The sequence below is a fragment of the Cherax quadricarinatus genome, chromosome 13 (genome assembly GCF_038502225.1).
Source record: "Cherax quadricarinatus isolate ZL_2023a chromosome 13, ASM3850222v1, whole genome shotgun sequence".
Lineage (NCBI taxonomy): Eukaryota > Metazoa > Arthropoda > Malacostraca > Decapoda > Parastacidae > Cherax > Cherax quadricarinatus.
The window spans coordinates 21,639,287-21,654,139 of record NC_091304.1 but is presented as its reverse complement, the minus strand read 5'-3'; the positions used below and the strand labels follow the sequence as shown (position 1 = coordinate 21,654,139).

At 39.6% G+C, this 14,853-nt stretch overlaps 1 protein-coding gene across 3 annotated transcripts in view; it reads right to left on the bottom strand.

Annotated features, from left to right (window-relative positions):
* Nucleotides 1-14,853, bottom strand: part of loco (locomotion defects) — a 414,382-nt gene that overhangs the window by 14,970 nt on the left and 384,559 nt on the right. For all 3 annotated transcript variants that reach the window (XM_053776659.2, XM_053776661.2, XM_053776660.2), the window contains exons 11-12: nt 14,514-14,588; nt 9,553-9,700 (exon numbers count right to left, since the gene is read on the bottom strand). In XM_053776659.2, the coding sequence (XP_053632634.1) occupies nt 9,553-9,700; nt 14,514-14,588 (223 nt within the window). The remainder of the gene's footprint in view (nt 1-9,552; nt 9,701-14,513; nt 14,589-14,853) is intronic.

The window sequence follows — 14,853 nt, the reverse complement described above, 5'->3', positions numbered from 1 at the left end:
CCCCATGCCCCTCTTACATTCTTTTGCTTTCCACTTTGAATTTTTATTCTCAAAAAAAAAAAAATAGAAGATTTACTGTAATGAAAACTACTGCATTAGTGTAGAAATGGTATAAATAATATCAGCGCACTTGTGAAAGAATATCAGACTCACCAGTTGACGTGTATTGGATGCATAGCATGATTTGTTTACTTTTGAACTTTGGCAAAAATCAAAGATTTCTGCTACTTTGAGCTCAATTTCAAGGTACTTTTCATTGTAAAACCAATCAAAGTCATCTCAATTTCTGTAATATGTCTTCCATTCTATAAAATGAGACCAGGAAAACTAAAACACAGTGGACCCCCGGTATTCGATGGCATCGGTATACGTTAAATCCGGTATTCGATACATTTTAACACAAAAATTTTGCCTTGCCACTCGTTAAAAAACCCGCCACACACGATTCGTCCGGGAAGTGTCCACATGAGTGCCAGTGTTTACAAGCCAGCCAGTGTGCTCGCATCTAAGCATACCTTCAGTACATTCCATATTGTCACAGTGTTTTTGGTGCTTGTTTCTGCAAAATAAGTCACCATGGGCCCCAAGAAAGCTTCTAGTGCCAACCCTGTGGTAAAAAGGGTGAGAATTAGTATGGAAATTAAGAAAGATTTTGAAGGATTTGGGGCTAACCCTGAGAAGCCTATACCAGTTGTGGAATCCATTGTGCCTACTTCAAAAATTAAGGAAATGTGTGCAAAAAATGTCGAACTGCAAACCTTTATGGATGAAAATCACCCTAACACAGCTATTGCAAGCCATGCTGGTGACTATTACAATGACAATGTTATGGCTCATTTTAGACAAATCTTAAAGGAACGGCAACAGAGGTCCAATGACTCTCAAGCTGGTCCTAGTGGCATTAAAAGAAGAAGGGAAGTAACCCCAGAAAAGGACTTGCTACCTCAAGTCCTAATGGAAGGGGATTCCCCTTCTAAACATTAATAACTTCGACACTCTCTCCTCCTCCCATTCCATCAATCATCACCAGATCTTCATTAAAGGTAAGTGTCATGTATTCTATTGTTAGTAGAGTACTACTAACTGTGCATGTCTTCTTCAGTTTGTGTGCATTAAACTTAATATTTCTTGTGGTAAATTTCTTTTTTCATACTTTTCGGTGTCTTGCACAGATTAATTTGATTTTCATTATTTCTTATAGGGAAAATTAATTCGCCTTCCGATAATTTTGGCATACGATGAGCTCTCAGGAACGGATTAATATCGAATACCGGGGGTCCACTGTACTATCATAAATACCATATGAAAATACAGTGCAAAGTCGCTGTTTTAAACCAAAAACACTGTCAAATTTTTTTTTTTCTCATTACGCACTGTGTGCTGCAGGATTTTTTTTATACTGCGCACACTGACCACATAGACCCATTCTTTCATATGTAGACCTACCAGCTTTCTCTCACTAGATTTGAGGGCGCTAGAATTTAGGCATACTAGTACATCAAAAACCCTGGTGCGTAAGCCGTACTAGTACGTCGGAAACCCTGAAAGGGTTAAGAAAGTCCTACAGCCATCCCAACCTTCAACAGCAAGCAGCCCTACCATTCAACAGAGATCAACATTAAGGCAAGACTCCATTTTCCCCCTTCAGCCTTCCTCCAATAACTACTTATAAAATGTTCATTCGTCAGTCACCATAAGCAGAGGACAAAAATATTCTAAGGTTAGCAATACAGTACTATAGCTGTAAAGTGAAGTGCTTTACAATGCTTCACTTTACAGTGTTTTTTTTACTACACAGGGTTTGACAAGGTTACGTTAAGGATACCTAGCTTTATTGACAAGCTATTTACAGGTTAAGGATTCCTAACTTTATTGACAAGCTAAGAGCTGTTACCTACATCAGCTCATTTGAAAGCATTTTTATTGTTATGAGACATACAAGTAAGGAAGAGGATGAAGTTGGAGCCACCTGTGGGCCAGCATTTTCATTTGATCAACTGACTTTTATCTCGTTGACTTCATAATGCTGTACGAATGTGTTCCATACTCGAGTCATCCTGGGGATAAATGATCTCAGATGAAGTGATGTTCTGGAGAAGGGTACAGCCAGAGTGAAGTTGCTGCTTTCTGCCCATCTTGTGGTATAGAAGCTTGTTTCACGCTGTCCTCGAAGTGGATCCAAGTGTGGTACTTTGGCAATATTGGCTTTGTACATAACAGTAAGGCCATCCACATCCCTCCTGTGTTGAAGGCTCTGCTGAAATGACAGATCTATCCAGGATTCGTCCAGGCAAGAGATGAGACGTCTTGCTCTGTTTTCTCTCTTTTTCTTTCTCTCTTTTTCTCTCTCTCTTTCTCTCTCTCTCTCTTTTTTTTTTCTCTCTCTCTCTCTGCTAATACAGTGATTTTCAATTATACCTATTCTTCATTAATTCAGACTTCCTACACTACAAGCTAAGGATGAAAATACTTTAAGGTAAGTAACTAATGTGTGTACTGTATATGCATTTTTTAGGCTTAGCTCTATTGCTCACTTAATATATGATAGTGTAAATATGTTATCAGGCTTCTATATGCATATGAAAGTAAAAAAGAAGGTTATTTCACTTTCCACAAAAGCCCAGAACCTAACCTGCAGTATAAGGGGGGGGGGGGAGAACCTGTATTTACTTTTGTATTTTTTTTTTTTTGAAGTCTTTGTGTTATTGCATACTTAACCTTTTCAGGGTTGCCAGGCCCTCTCCGAGACTTGTTCTCAGGGTCGCCAAATTTAAAAAAAAAAAAAAATATTTTTTCTTATGAAAAGATAGAGAATCTTTTCCCAATCATAATGACACCAAAAGTATGAAATTTGATGGAAAACTTACGGAATTATGCTCTCGTGAAGTTAGCAGTCTCGATGATGTTTACGCATTGGCGATTTTGCCCACTTTGAGCCCTATTTTCAGCCAATTCCAGTGTACTAGTCAACAAAAATCATAACTATTTTGCTAGAACTCCATTTTTTCTATCGAATGAGTACAAGAAACCACCCATTTACCGATTTCAACTATCCAATACAGTGGTCAGAATTTAGCAATTTTGCCAATTTCACACAAATTGCAAAAGATGCCAATTTCCAAATAGGGTCCAGAATAAACAAGACATTCCTGGCACTAAAATAACATTTCCTCTGTTCATTAGTCACACCCCTCTTACATTCTTTTACTTTCCACTTTGAATTTTTATTCTCACAAAAAATAGAAGATTTACTGTTATGCAGACTACTGCATTAGTGTAGAAATGGTATAAATAATATCAGCGCACTTGTTGACGTGTATTGGACGCATAGCATGATTTGTTTACTTTTGAACTTTGGCAAAAATCAAAGATTTCTGCTACTTTGAGCCCAATTTCTAGGTACTTTTCTTTGTAAAACCAATCAAAATCATCTCAATTTCTGTAATATGTCTTCTATTCTATAAAATGAGACCAGGAAAACTAGAATACTATCATAAATACCATACGAAAATACAGTGCAAAGTCGCTGTTTTAAACCAAAAACACTGTCAAAGTTATTTTTTCTCATTATGCACTGTGTGCTGCAGGATTTTTTTTTTATACTGCGCACACTGGCCACATAGACCCATTCTTTCATATGTAGGCCTACAACTTTCTCTCACTAGATTTGAGGGCGCTAGAATTTAGGCGTACTAGTACGTCAAAAACCCTGGTGTGTAAGCCGTACTAGTACATCCGAAACCCTGAAAGGGTTAACAAATGATAGTGTAAACATGTTTTTAGACTTTTATGTGCACCGGCAGGTGAAGAAAAAAAAAAAAAGGCTGTAATTCACTTTATTTGCTTTACAGCAGTGGTCTGGAACCTAACCCATCGTATTAGTGAGGTACGCCCATACATTTTTTTTTTTTTAACAAGTCGGCAGTCTCCCACCAAGGCAGGGTGACCCAAAAAGAAAGAAAATCCCCAAAAAGAAAATACTATCATCATCATTCAACACTTTCACCTCACTCACACATAATCACTGTTTTTGCAGAGGTGCTCAGAACACAATAGTCTAGAAGCATATACAGTGGACCCCCGCCTTACGATATTAATCCGTTCCTGAGAGCTCATCGTAAGCCGGAATTATCGTTAGCTGAATTAATTTTCCCCATAAGAAATGGAAATCAAATTTATCCGTGCAAGACACCTCAAAGTATGAAAAAAAAAATTTTTTTACCACATGAAATATTAATTTTAATACACACAAACTGAAGACATGCACAATTACTACTCTACTAAGAATAGAATACATGACACTTACCTTTATTGAAGTACTGGTGATGATTGATAGGATGGGAGGAGGGGAGTGTGTGGAAGTTATTGTTTAGAAGGGGAATCCCCTTCCATTAGGACTTGAGGTAGCAAGTCCTTTTCTGGGGTTACTTCTCTTCTTCTTTTAATGCCACTAGGACCAGCTTGAGAGTCACTGGACCTCTGTTGCACAACAAATCTGTCCATAGAGCTCTGCACCTCCCGTTCCTTCAAGATTTGCCTAAAATACGCCACAACATTGTCATTGTAATAGTCACCAGCATGGCTTGCAATAGCTGTGTTAGGGTGATTTTCATCCATAAAGGTTTGCAGTTCAACCCACTTTGCACACATTTCCTTAATCTTTGAAGTAGGCACAATGGATTCCACAACTGGCATAGGCTTCTCAGGGTTAGCCCCAAACCCTTCAAAATCTTTCTTAATTTCCATACTAATTCTCACCCTTTTTACCACAGGGTTTGCACTAGAAGCTTTCTTGGGGGGATAAGGTGAAATGTACCAAATGTATGCCTGGATGCGACCGCACTGACTGGCTTGTAAACACTGGCACCCACAGGGCAGCTGAGGCCACATATGGGATGCGTCCCAGACGAATCATGTAAGGCGAGTTTTTTATCGTGAGTTGAGGCAAAATTTTTGCGTTCAAATGCTTCATATGGCGGATTTAACGTAACGCGATGCGTTTGTAAGGCAGGGGTCCACTGTACTTTTAAAGATACACAACATATCCTTCCAAACTGCCAATATCCCGAACCCCTCCTTTAGAGCGCAGGCATTGTACTTTCCATTTCCAAGACTCAAGTCCGGCTATATAAAAATAACCAGTTTCCCGAATCCCTTCACTAAATATTACCCTGCTCACACTCCAACAGATCATCAGGTCCCAAATACCATTTGTCTCCATTCACTCCTATCTAACATGCTCACGTACGCTTGCTGGAAGTCCAAGCCCCTCGCCCACAAAACCTCCCTTAGCCCTTCCTTCCAACCTTTTCGAGGACAACCCCTACCCCACCTTCCTTCCCCTACAGATTTATACGCTCTCCATGTCATTCTACTTTGATCCATTCTCTCTAAATGACCAAACCATCTCAACAACCCTTCTTCAGCCCTCTGACTAATACTTTTATTTACTCCACACCTCCTAATTTTCACACTCCGAATTTTCTGCATAATATTTACACCACACATTGCCCTTAGACAGGACATCTCCACTGCCTCCAACCGCCTCCTTGCTGCTGCATTCACAACCTAAGCTTCACACCCATATAAGAGTGTTGGTACTACTATACTTTCATACATTCCCTTCTTTGCCTCCATAGATAACATATTTTGTCTCTACATATACTTCAATGCAACACTCACTCTTTTTCCTTCATCAATTCTATGATCAACGTCATCCTTCATAAATCCATCCGCCGACACGTCAACTCCCAAGTATCTGAAAACAATTCACTTCTTCTATACTCCTCCCCAATTTGATATCCAATTTTTCTTTATCGAAATCATTTGATACCCTCATCACCTTACTCTTTTCTATGTTCACTTTCAACTTTCTACCTTTACACACATTCCCAAACTTATCCACTAACCTTTGCAATTTTTCTTTAGAATCTCCCATAAGCACAGTATCATCAGCAAAAAGCAACTGTGTCAATTCCCATTTTGTATTTGATTCCCCATAATTTAATCCCACCCCTCTCCCGAATACCCTAGCATTTACTTCTTCTACAACCCCATCTATAAATATATTTAACAACCGTGGTGACATTACACATCCCTGTCTAAGACCTACTTTTACCGGGAAGTAGTCTCCCTCTCTTCTACACACCCTAATCTGAGCTTCACTATCCTCATAAAAACTCTTTACAGAATTTAGTAACGTACCACCTATTCCATATACTTGCAACATCTGCCACATTGTTCCGCTATCCACTATCATATGCCTTTTCTAAATCCATTAATGCAATAAAAACTTCCCTATCTTTATCTAAATACTGTTCACATATATGCTTCAATGTAAACACTTGATCTACACATCCCCTACCCACTCTAAAACCTCCTTGCTCATCCGCAATCCTACATTCTGTCTTACCTCTAATTCTTTCAATAATAACCCTACCGTACACTTTTCCTGGTATACTCAGTAAACTTATTCCTCTATAATTTTTCCAATCTCTTTTGTCCCCCTTCCCTTTATATAAAGGGACTATACATGCTCTCTGCCAATCCCTAGGTACCTTCCCCTCTTTCATACATTTATTAAACAAAAATACCAACCACTCCAACACTATATCCCCCCCTGCTTTTAACATTTCTGTCATGATCCCATCAGTTCCAGCTGCTTTACCCCCTTTCATTCTACGTAATACCTCACGCACCTCCCCCACACTCACATCCTGTTCTTCTTCACTCCTAAAAGATGGTATACCTCCCTGGCCAGTGCATGAAATTACCGCCTCCCTTTCTTTGTCGACATTTAAAAGTTCCTCAAAATATTTTTGCCATCTACCCATACATATCTAAGCAAATTATGGGGGTTAACAAGCACTGTAAGATGTTAGTGTTGAAGTATACAAACATGATTATCATCAGGCTTAGTCACTGTCTGCTGACACATGGATAATGTTGATGTAAGTTTGTGGAGCATGAAGGGTATATAAGGAACTGCAATGTGAAAATTAAAATCTAGTGGTGTTGACTTCCTCTCAGGTTTACAGGAAAGAAAGGAGGGGAAGAGATGTAGCCACCCGGACACATGTACAAGGGATGACCAGTGGCAGCTCATCCATAGGAGCTGCAGTATCCCCAGGTGGTCACTGCCAGACGTATGACTTCATCAACCTTATGCTAAAAAAATTTGCAACTGACAAATATATTACAGGAAAAATTTGTTATATGTTGTTGTCAATGTATTTATAAGATAATTTTTTATTTTTTTGTTGAAACGAGATAAAAAATTATTAAAAATAGATGTTAGGTATTACTGGTGTTACATCTGGCAGTGAGGAACTACATTCGATGCAGCACACACCCAGTTGCAACTGGTCTGTTTACATTGTGTGTATGCGCATTGTAATGTGTGGCATGTATTGGTGTTGGGGCCCTTTAAATTCTTTTCAAGAGCATTAAATTTAATTAGCATTTGATAAACAGTGGCAGTGGAAACTAGAGTAAACTCAGTTAAATATTTACAAAGTATTAACTTTTCGCAGTTGATTTTCAATAAAAAAGTAAAGATTAAATAAAAAGGACGACATACACCAGTTTTATCCATTCTACAAAAATATACAAACAGGAGCAAAGAATATACGTGCCAGTTTAGCGCTAGTGTTTACTGAAAAGTGAATGGCTTTGTGGCTTTGACAAAAAGAATGCTTTATTCTGTTTTCCATCTAAAAAGTGGCATGACTGACTTGAGGCATTTACCACAAAAAGTAATGAAACATGAGCAGTCAACCTAGCATATAAATAACGTTATTGCTTTGTCAATGCTGGGTGAAGTGAACAATGCAGCTCAAATTGATTCAGCATATAAAATTTCGATAGCGAAACACAATTTCAAATAGTTGTAACATCGTTACCTCAGCTAGCCATGTCTCCACCAGCAGAACTGTGACGACCTCTACGGGTACGAATATGTGAACGCTTATCACTATTAAATTTAGTTTAATTTTATTATTTTAATAACGTTTATTATGCTGTTCTATGAGGCTTGCAGTCACACAGTCCCCCCCATTCTATTTTTTGATGAGCCGCCACTGGTGATGACCAATTGTTGTGGCATTGTCAACAGGGTTTGCAATGCTAACACCAGACAAGCCTGACCCATGGCCGGGCTCCAAGAGTAGCAAGACTCTCAAAACTCATCAAAGGTCTATCAAAGGTACACCACCAACTTTAAGAATGGGAAAGGGGTTTGAAGAGTACTTGCCAGTCAATTTCTGTACCTTATTTTCAGACTGTACACACAGAGGTAGTGGTAGTGACAGTGGACACATAAGCTTGCCAACAAGAATGTTTTGCCGCCCAGATAATGTGACGTGCAATTGTTCTCACTTGTTTAAAAGCTATGAAATGGTCCACAGAACAGCATGAGAACAGTCAGAAGACAACTGGGAACATATTTCCAATATGTTTACCTGAAGTTTGGGGAATTGCAATTGATAACAAAGGTAATAGTTATTATTAAATGCATTACATTACAGGAATTTGGATATCCTAGTATGTATAAGAACATAAAAAAGAAATACTGCAGTAGGCCTATTGGCTAAGGCTAGGCAGGTCCAACTCTCAAACCCAATCACATATCTGTTCAACCTATATTTGAAGGTACCCAAAGTTCTTGCCCTAATGACACTATATGGGAGTTGGTTCCACTCACCTACAAATCTATTTCTAAACAAGCATCTCCATCTATTCTTTCTTATCTAGGTTTGTTCAACTTCAATCCATTGCTACAAGCCCTGTCTTGGTTAAGATGCTTTTAGCATGTTAATAATGTTCCCATATATTTATTCATTTTTCATTTATACATTTCAAAAATATCTTCCCTAATTCTATGGCTTTCCCAAGTTCAAATTCAGCACCTTCAGCTTATCTTCATAGAAAAGATGTCTAATAAGTGGGATCAACTTCATTATCCTTCTCTGTATCCGACAAGATTTTCCTTTCAAAACTTGAATGCCAGATAACCAGAATTTTACTATTTTATATTCATTACATAATTACAGTAATTATAGGTAGTAGGTTGGTAGACAGCAACCGCCCAGGGAGGTACTACCGTCCTGCCAAGTGAGTGTAAAACGAAAGCCTGTAATTGTTTTACATGATGGTAGGATTGCTGGTGTCCTTTTTTCTGTCTCATGAACATGCAAGATTTCAGGTATGTCTTGCTACTTCTACTTACACTTAGGTCACACTACACATACATGTACAAGCACATATATACACACCCCTCTGGGTTTTCTTCTATTTTCTTTCTAGTTCTTATTCTTGTTTATTTCCTTTTATCTCCATGGGGAAGTGGAACAGAATTCTTCCTCCGTAAGCCATGCGTGTTGTAAGAGGCGACTAAAATGCCGGGAGCAAGGGGCTAGTAACCTCTTCTCCTGTATATATTACTAAATGTAAAAGGAGAAACTTTCGTTTTTCCTTTTGGGCCACCCCGCCTCGGTGGGATACGGCCGGTGTGTTGAAAGAAAGAAAGAAAGAATTACAGTAATAAAAACTCACCATCATTTTCCTGTTTGACATTAGTAGGATTGTTCCCTCTTCGTTTGGGGACAAGGGCATGGTCAGGGTGAGTCATCATTCCCCGCACACTAAGGTTCTCATGGACACTGGATCTGTTGCATGGCTTTCTAGGTTTGTTACCAGTTTCCTATGACAAAAAGTTAAGAAAGAAATGAAAGTTAAATTATAAAAATAATAAATTCTATAATGTTTATTATGCTCTAAAGGTTTTTTAAATAAAAGCATTCATTTACTATAAAGCTGTGACAATATATATTTTTTACTTAATTAGTCGTCTTTCACTAAAGAAGGAGTGACCCCAAAAAAGGAAACAATTTCACCATTATTCAGTCAATTACTGTCTTGCCTGAAGTGTGCTGACATTACATCCCCACCCCTCCTTCAAAATACAAACACTGTCCTTCCCATTTCCAATACTAAATGCTGAATCTTTTCATAAATGTTACTTCACTCACACTTCAACAGCACATTTAGCATTAAAAACCACTTTTCTCCAATCTAACATGCTCACAAAAGCTTGCTGAATTCTCAAGCCCCTAGCTGTCAAGCCTTCCTTTACTCCTTCCTTCCATTCCAAGTTTATATACCCCTCTCCATCCTTTCTAAATTCCTGAACCACCTCAATACTGCGGTCCTTCGAATTACAGTGGACCCTCGGTTATCGGCCGTAATCCGTTCCAGAAGGTCGGCCTAAAACCGAAATAATATTTCCCATAAGAATTAATGTAAATACAGATTTAAATGCTCTCCATGTCATTCTACTTTAAATGGATCAAAGTAGAATGACATGGAGAGCATTTAAATCTGTAGGAGAAGGAAGGCGGGGTAGGGGTCATCCTCGAAAAGGATGGAAGGAAGGGGTAAGGGAGGTTTTGTGGGCGAGGGGCTTGGACTTCCAGCAGGCGTGCATGAGCGTGTTCAATGATAAGAGTGAATGGAGACGAATGGTATTTGGGACCTGACGATCTGTTGGAGTGTGAGCAGGGTAATATTTAGTGAAGGGATTCAGGGAAACCGGTTATTTTTATATAGCCGGACTTGATTCCTGGAAATGGGAAGTACAATACCTGCACTCTAAAGGAGGGGTTTTAGGATATTAGCAGTTTGGAGGGATATGTTGTGTATCTTTATATGTATATGCTTCTAAACTGTTATGTTCTGAGCACCTCTGCAAAAACAGTGATTATGTGTGAGTGAGGTGAAAGTGTTGAATGATGATGAAAGTACAGTGGACCCCCGCATAACGATGGCATCACATAGCGATTAATCCGCATACCGCTTACTTTAATCGCAAAAATTTTGCCGCGCATACCGATTAAAAACCCGCTCACCGATTTTCGTCCGAGACGCGTCCAATGTGCGCCCTCAGCCAGCCTCACATGTGCCGCCCGTGCCATTGTTTACCAGCCAGCCTCCGCGGTAACATCCAAGCATACACTCGGAATATTTCGTATTATTACAGTGTTTTCGGTGCTGTTTCTGGAAAATAAGTGACCATGGGCCCCAAGAAAGCTTCTAGTGCCAACCGTACACCAATAAGGGTGAGAATTCCCATTGAAATGAAGAAAGAGATCATTGATAAGTATGAAAGTGGAGTGCGTATCGCCGACCTAGTCAAGTTGTACAAGAAACCCCAATCAACCATCGCTACTATTGTGGGCACCAGAAAGACAATCAAGGAAGCTGTTCTTGCCAAAGGTTTAACTGTGTTTTCGAAACAAAGATCGCAAGTGATGGAAGATGTTGAGAGACTCTTATTGGTGTGGATAAATGAAAAACAGCTAGCAGGAGATAGCGTCTCTCAAGCGATCATTTGTGAAAAGGCTAGGAAGTTGCATGAGGATTTAATTAAAAAAATGCCTGCAACTAGTGATGATGTGAGTGAATTTAAGGCCAGCAAAGGTTGGTTTGAGAGATTTAAGAAGCGTAGTGGCATCCATAGTGTGATAAGGCATGGTGAGGCTGCCAGTTCGGACCACAAAGCGGCTGAAAAATATGTGCAGGAATTCAAGGAGTACATAGACAGTGAAGGACTGAAACCTGAACAAGTGTTTAATTGTGATGAAACAGGCCTGTTCTGGAAGAAAATGCCAAGCAGGACCTACATTACTCAGGAGGAAAAGGCACTCCCAGGACATAAGCCTATGAAAGACAGGCTTACTTTGTTGATGTGTGCCAATGCTAGTGGTGATTGCAAAGTTAAGCCTTTATTAGTGTATCACTCTGAAACTCCCAGAGCGTTCAGGCAAAAGAATGTCCTCAAGGATAATTTGTGTGTGCTGTGGAGGGCAAACAGTAAGGCATGGGTCACTAGGGACTTTTTCTATAACTGGTTACACCATGCATTTGCCCCCAATATGAAAGATTACCTAACTGAAAAGAAATTAGACCTTAAGTGCCTCCTGGTGTTAGACAATGCCCCTGGTCATCCTACAGACGTGGCAGAGCGACTTTATGGGGACATGAGCTTCATTAAGGTGAAGTTTTTGCCTCCTAATACCACTCCTCTCCTGCAGCCCATGGACCAGCAGGTTATTGCAAACTTCAAAAAACTGTACACAAAAGCTCTGTTTGAAAGGTGCTTTGTAGTGACCTCAGAAACTCAATTGACTCTAAGAGAGTTTTGGAGAGAGCACTTTAATATCCTCAATTGTGTAAACCTTATAGGTAAGGCTTGGGAGGGAGTGACTAAGAAGACCTTGAACTCTGCTTGGAAGAAACTGTGGCCAGAATGTGTAGACAAAAGGGATTTTGAAGGGTTTGAGGCTAACCCTGAGAATCCTGTGCCAGTTGAGGAATCCATTGTGGCATTGGGAAAGTCCTTGGGGTTGGAGGTTAGTGGGGAGGATGTGGAAGAGTTGGTGGAGGAGGACAATGAAGAACTAACCACTGATGAGCTGATAGATCAACTTCAAGAGCAAGAGGCCAGACCTGGGGAAACTGGTTCAGAGGAGGGGAGAGAGAAATTGAAGAAGTTGCCTACTACAAAGATAAAGGAAATCTGTGCAAAGTGGCTTGAAGTGCAAACCTTCATGGATGAAAATCACCCTCACACAGCTATTGCAAGCCGTGCTGGTGATTATTACACTGACAATGTTGTGAAACACTTTAGGCAAGTCATAAAGGAACGAGAGGTACAGGCCACTATGGACAGATATCTTGTGCGAAAGAAGTCCAGTGACTCTGAAGCTGGCCCTAGTGGCATTAAAAGAAGAAGGGAAGTAACCCCAGAAAAGGACTTGCTACCTCAAGTCCTAATGGAAGGGGATTCCCCTTCTAAACACTAACACTCTCTCTCCCCTCCTCCCATCCCATCAATCATCACCAGATCTTCAATAAAAGTAAGTGTCATGTAATTGTGCATGCCTTTTTCAGTTTGTGTGTATTAAAATTAACATTTCATGTGGTAAAAAAATTTTTTTTTCATACTTTTGGGTGTCTTGCACGGATTAATTTTATTTCCATTATTTCTTATGGGGAAAATTCATTCACATAACGATTATTTCGCATAACAATTACCCCTCTTGCACGGATTAAAATCGTTAACCGGGGGTCCACTGTATTTTCTTTTTGGGATTTTCTTTCTTTATTGGGTCACCCTGCCTCGGTGGGAGACGGCCGACTTTTGAAAAAAAACAAAAAACAATTAATCTGTTCCAGACACCTAAAAATATTAACAAAAAATACATTTTTTAAAGGTTAATTATAGTTTTACATACACAAAACAATGAGAACTAAATAAAATAAATAAATGAACATTTAAATCACTATTACATACCTTTATTGAAGACTCTTGTTGGCTTATGGAAGACAGGGAGGAGGAGAGAGGGAGGACTGATTATTGTTTGGAAGGGGAATCTCCCTCTATAAGGACTTCAGGTATCAAAGCCCTCTCTGGGGTTACTTCCCTCCCTGCCTGCTACACTCCTTGCTTTCCTCCTACACTCCCTACTACACCCTGCCTCCCTTCCACACTCCCTGTTTCCTTGCTACACTCATTGCCTCCCTTCCACACTCCCTGTTTCCCTGCTGAACTCCCTGCCTCCCTTCCACACTCCCTGTTTCCCTGCTACACTCCCTGCCTCCCTTCCACACTCCTTGTTTCCCTGCTACACTCTCTGCCTCCCTTCCACAGCATATGTGTAAAGAACCTAGGATAACCCAAAAAAGTCAAACAAAGTGACTTATTTCCACTGGAGTCTTGCCTCCCTGCTACACTCCCTGCCTGCCTGCTGCACTCCCTGCTTTCCTGTTACACTCCCTGCTAAACTCACTTTCACAATATTAGCTTCCTTGATATTTGAATGAACGAGCAGAAGTGTCCTCACTTGCCCAGAGACCAGCCAGACTGACTCGCGAACGCAGGAGGCGGGTTGACGCGTCCCATACAGACAATAAGCGAAATAACAGCTGATAACCGAGTTGGCCAATAAGTGGAACAGCCGATAACTGAGGGTCCACTGTACATACTTGGTGACCCCACACACTTCTAATTTCTACACTCTGATTCTCTGCATAATATTCCCACCACACTGCTCTCAAATATATCATCTCCACTCCCTTTAACATCCTTCATGCTGCAACATTCAAAGCCCATGCCTCACATCCAGATGAAAGTGCTGGAACCACTCTGCTCTAGTACATTCCCTTTTTTGCCTCCAGTGATAAACTTCTGTCTTTCCACAGACACCTACACACACCACCTACCTTTTTCCCCCTCATAAACTCCTCTCTTCTACGTGCGGGTTATTTGTGTATAAATAAAGATACCCAAATGTTGCATAAGTGTCTCATTCATTAACTTCTCAGTTTTCTAAAACCATGTACACTAACTATTACTACATTATCATGGTTATAGAACTAACCGGAAATTATCTAACATTATCCATCCCTTAAAACAAAGAAATTAATATGTAAATCATGGTAACCATATATAATACCTTCTCTGGAGCAAGAGAATTCCTGCGACTAAAACCCCCCAAAATGCCAGATGACTTGTCACTACTATTGTCCGTCTGAAAAGAAAAAACATGACAAACTATGTTTTACAGTCTAAACAAAAGCAAAATAATTTTATGCATTTATATTACGACATTTAGCAAATTCAAATTTTTCATTTAACTAATACATGCAAAAAATATATCTTTCAATAGTACAACATATTGTACATGAATAGAGAAATTTTATCTTTAAAGAGCTAATAGAAAACTAAAACATAAGATGGTACAGTCTAATGTACAAATTTGGTTAACTAATTTCAATTCCCAATATTTAAATTAA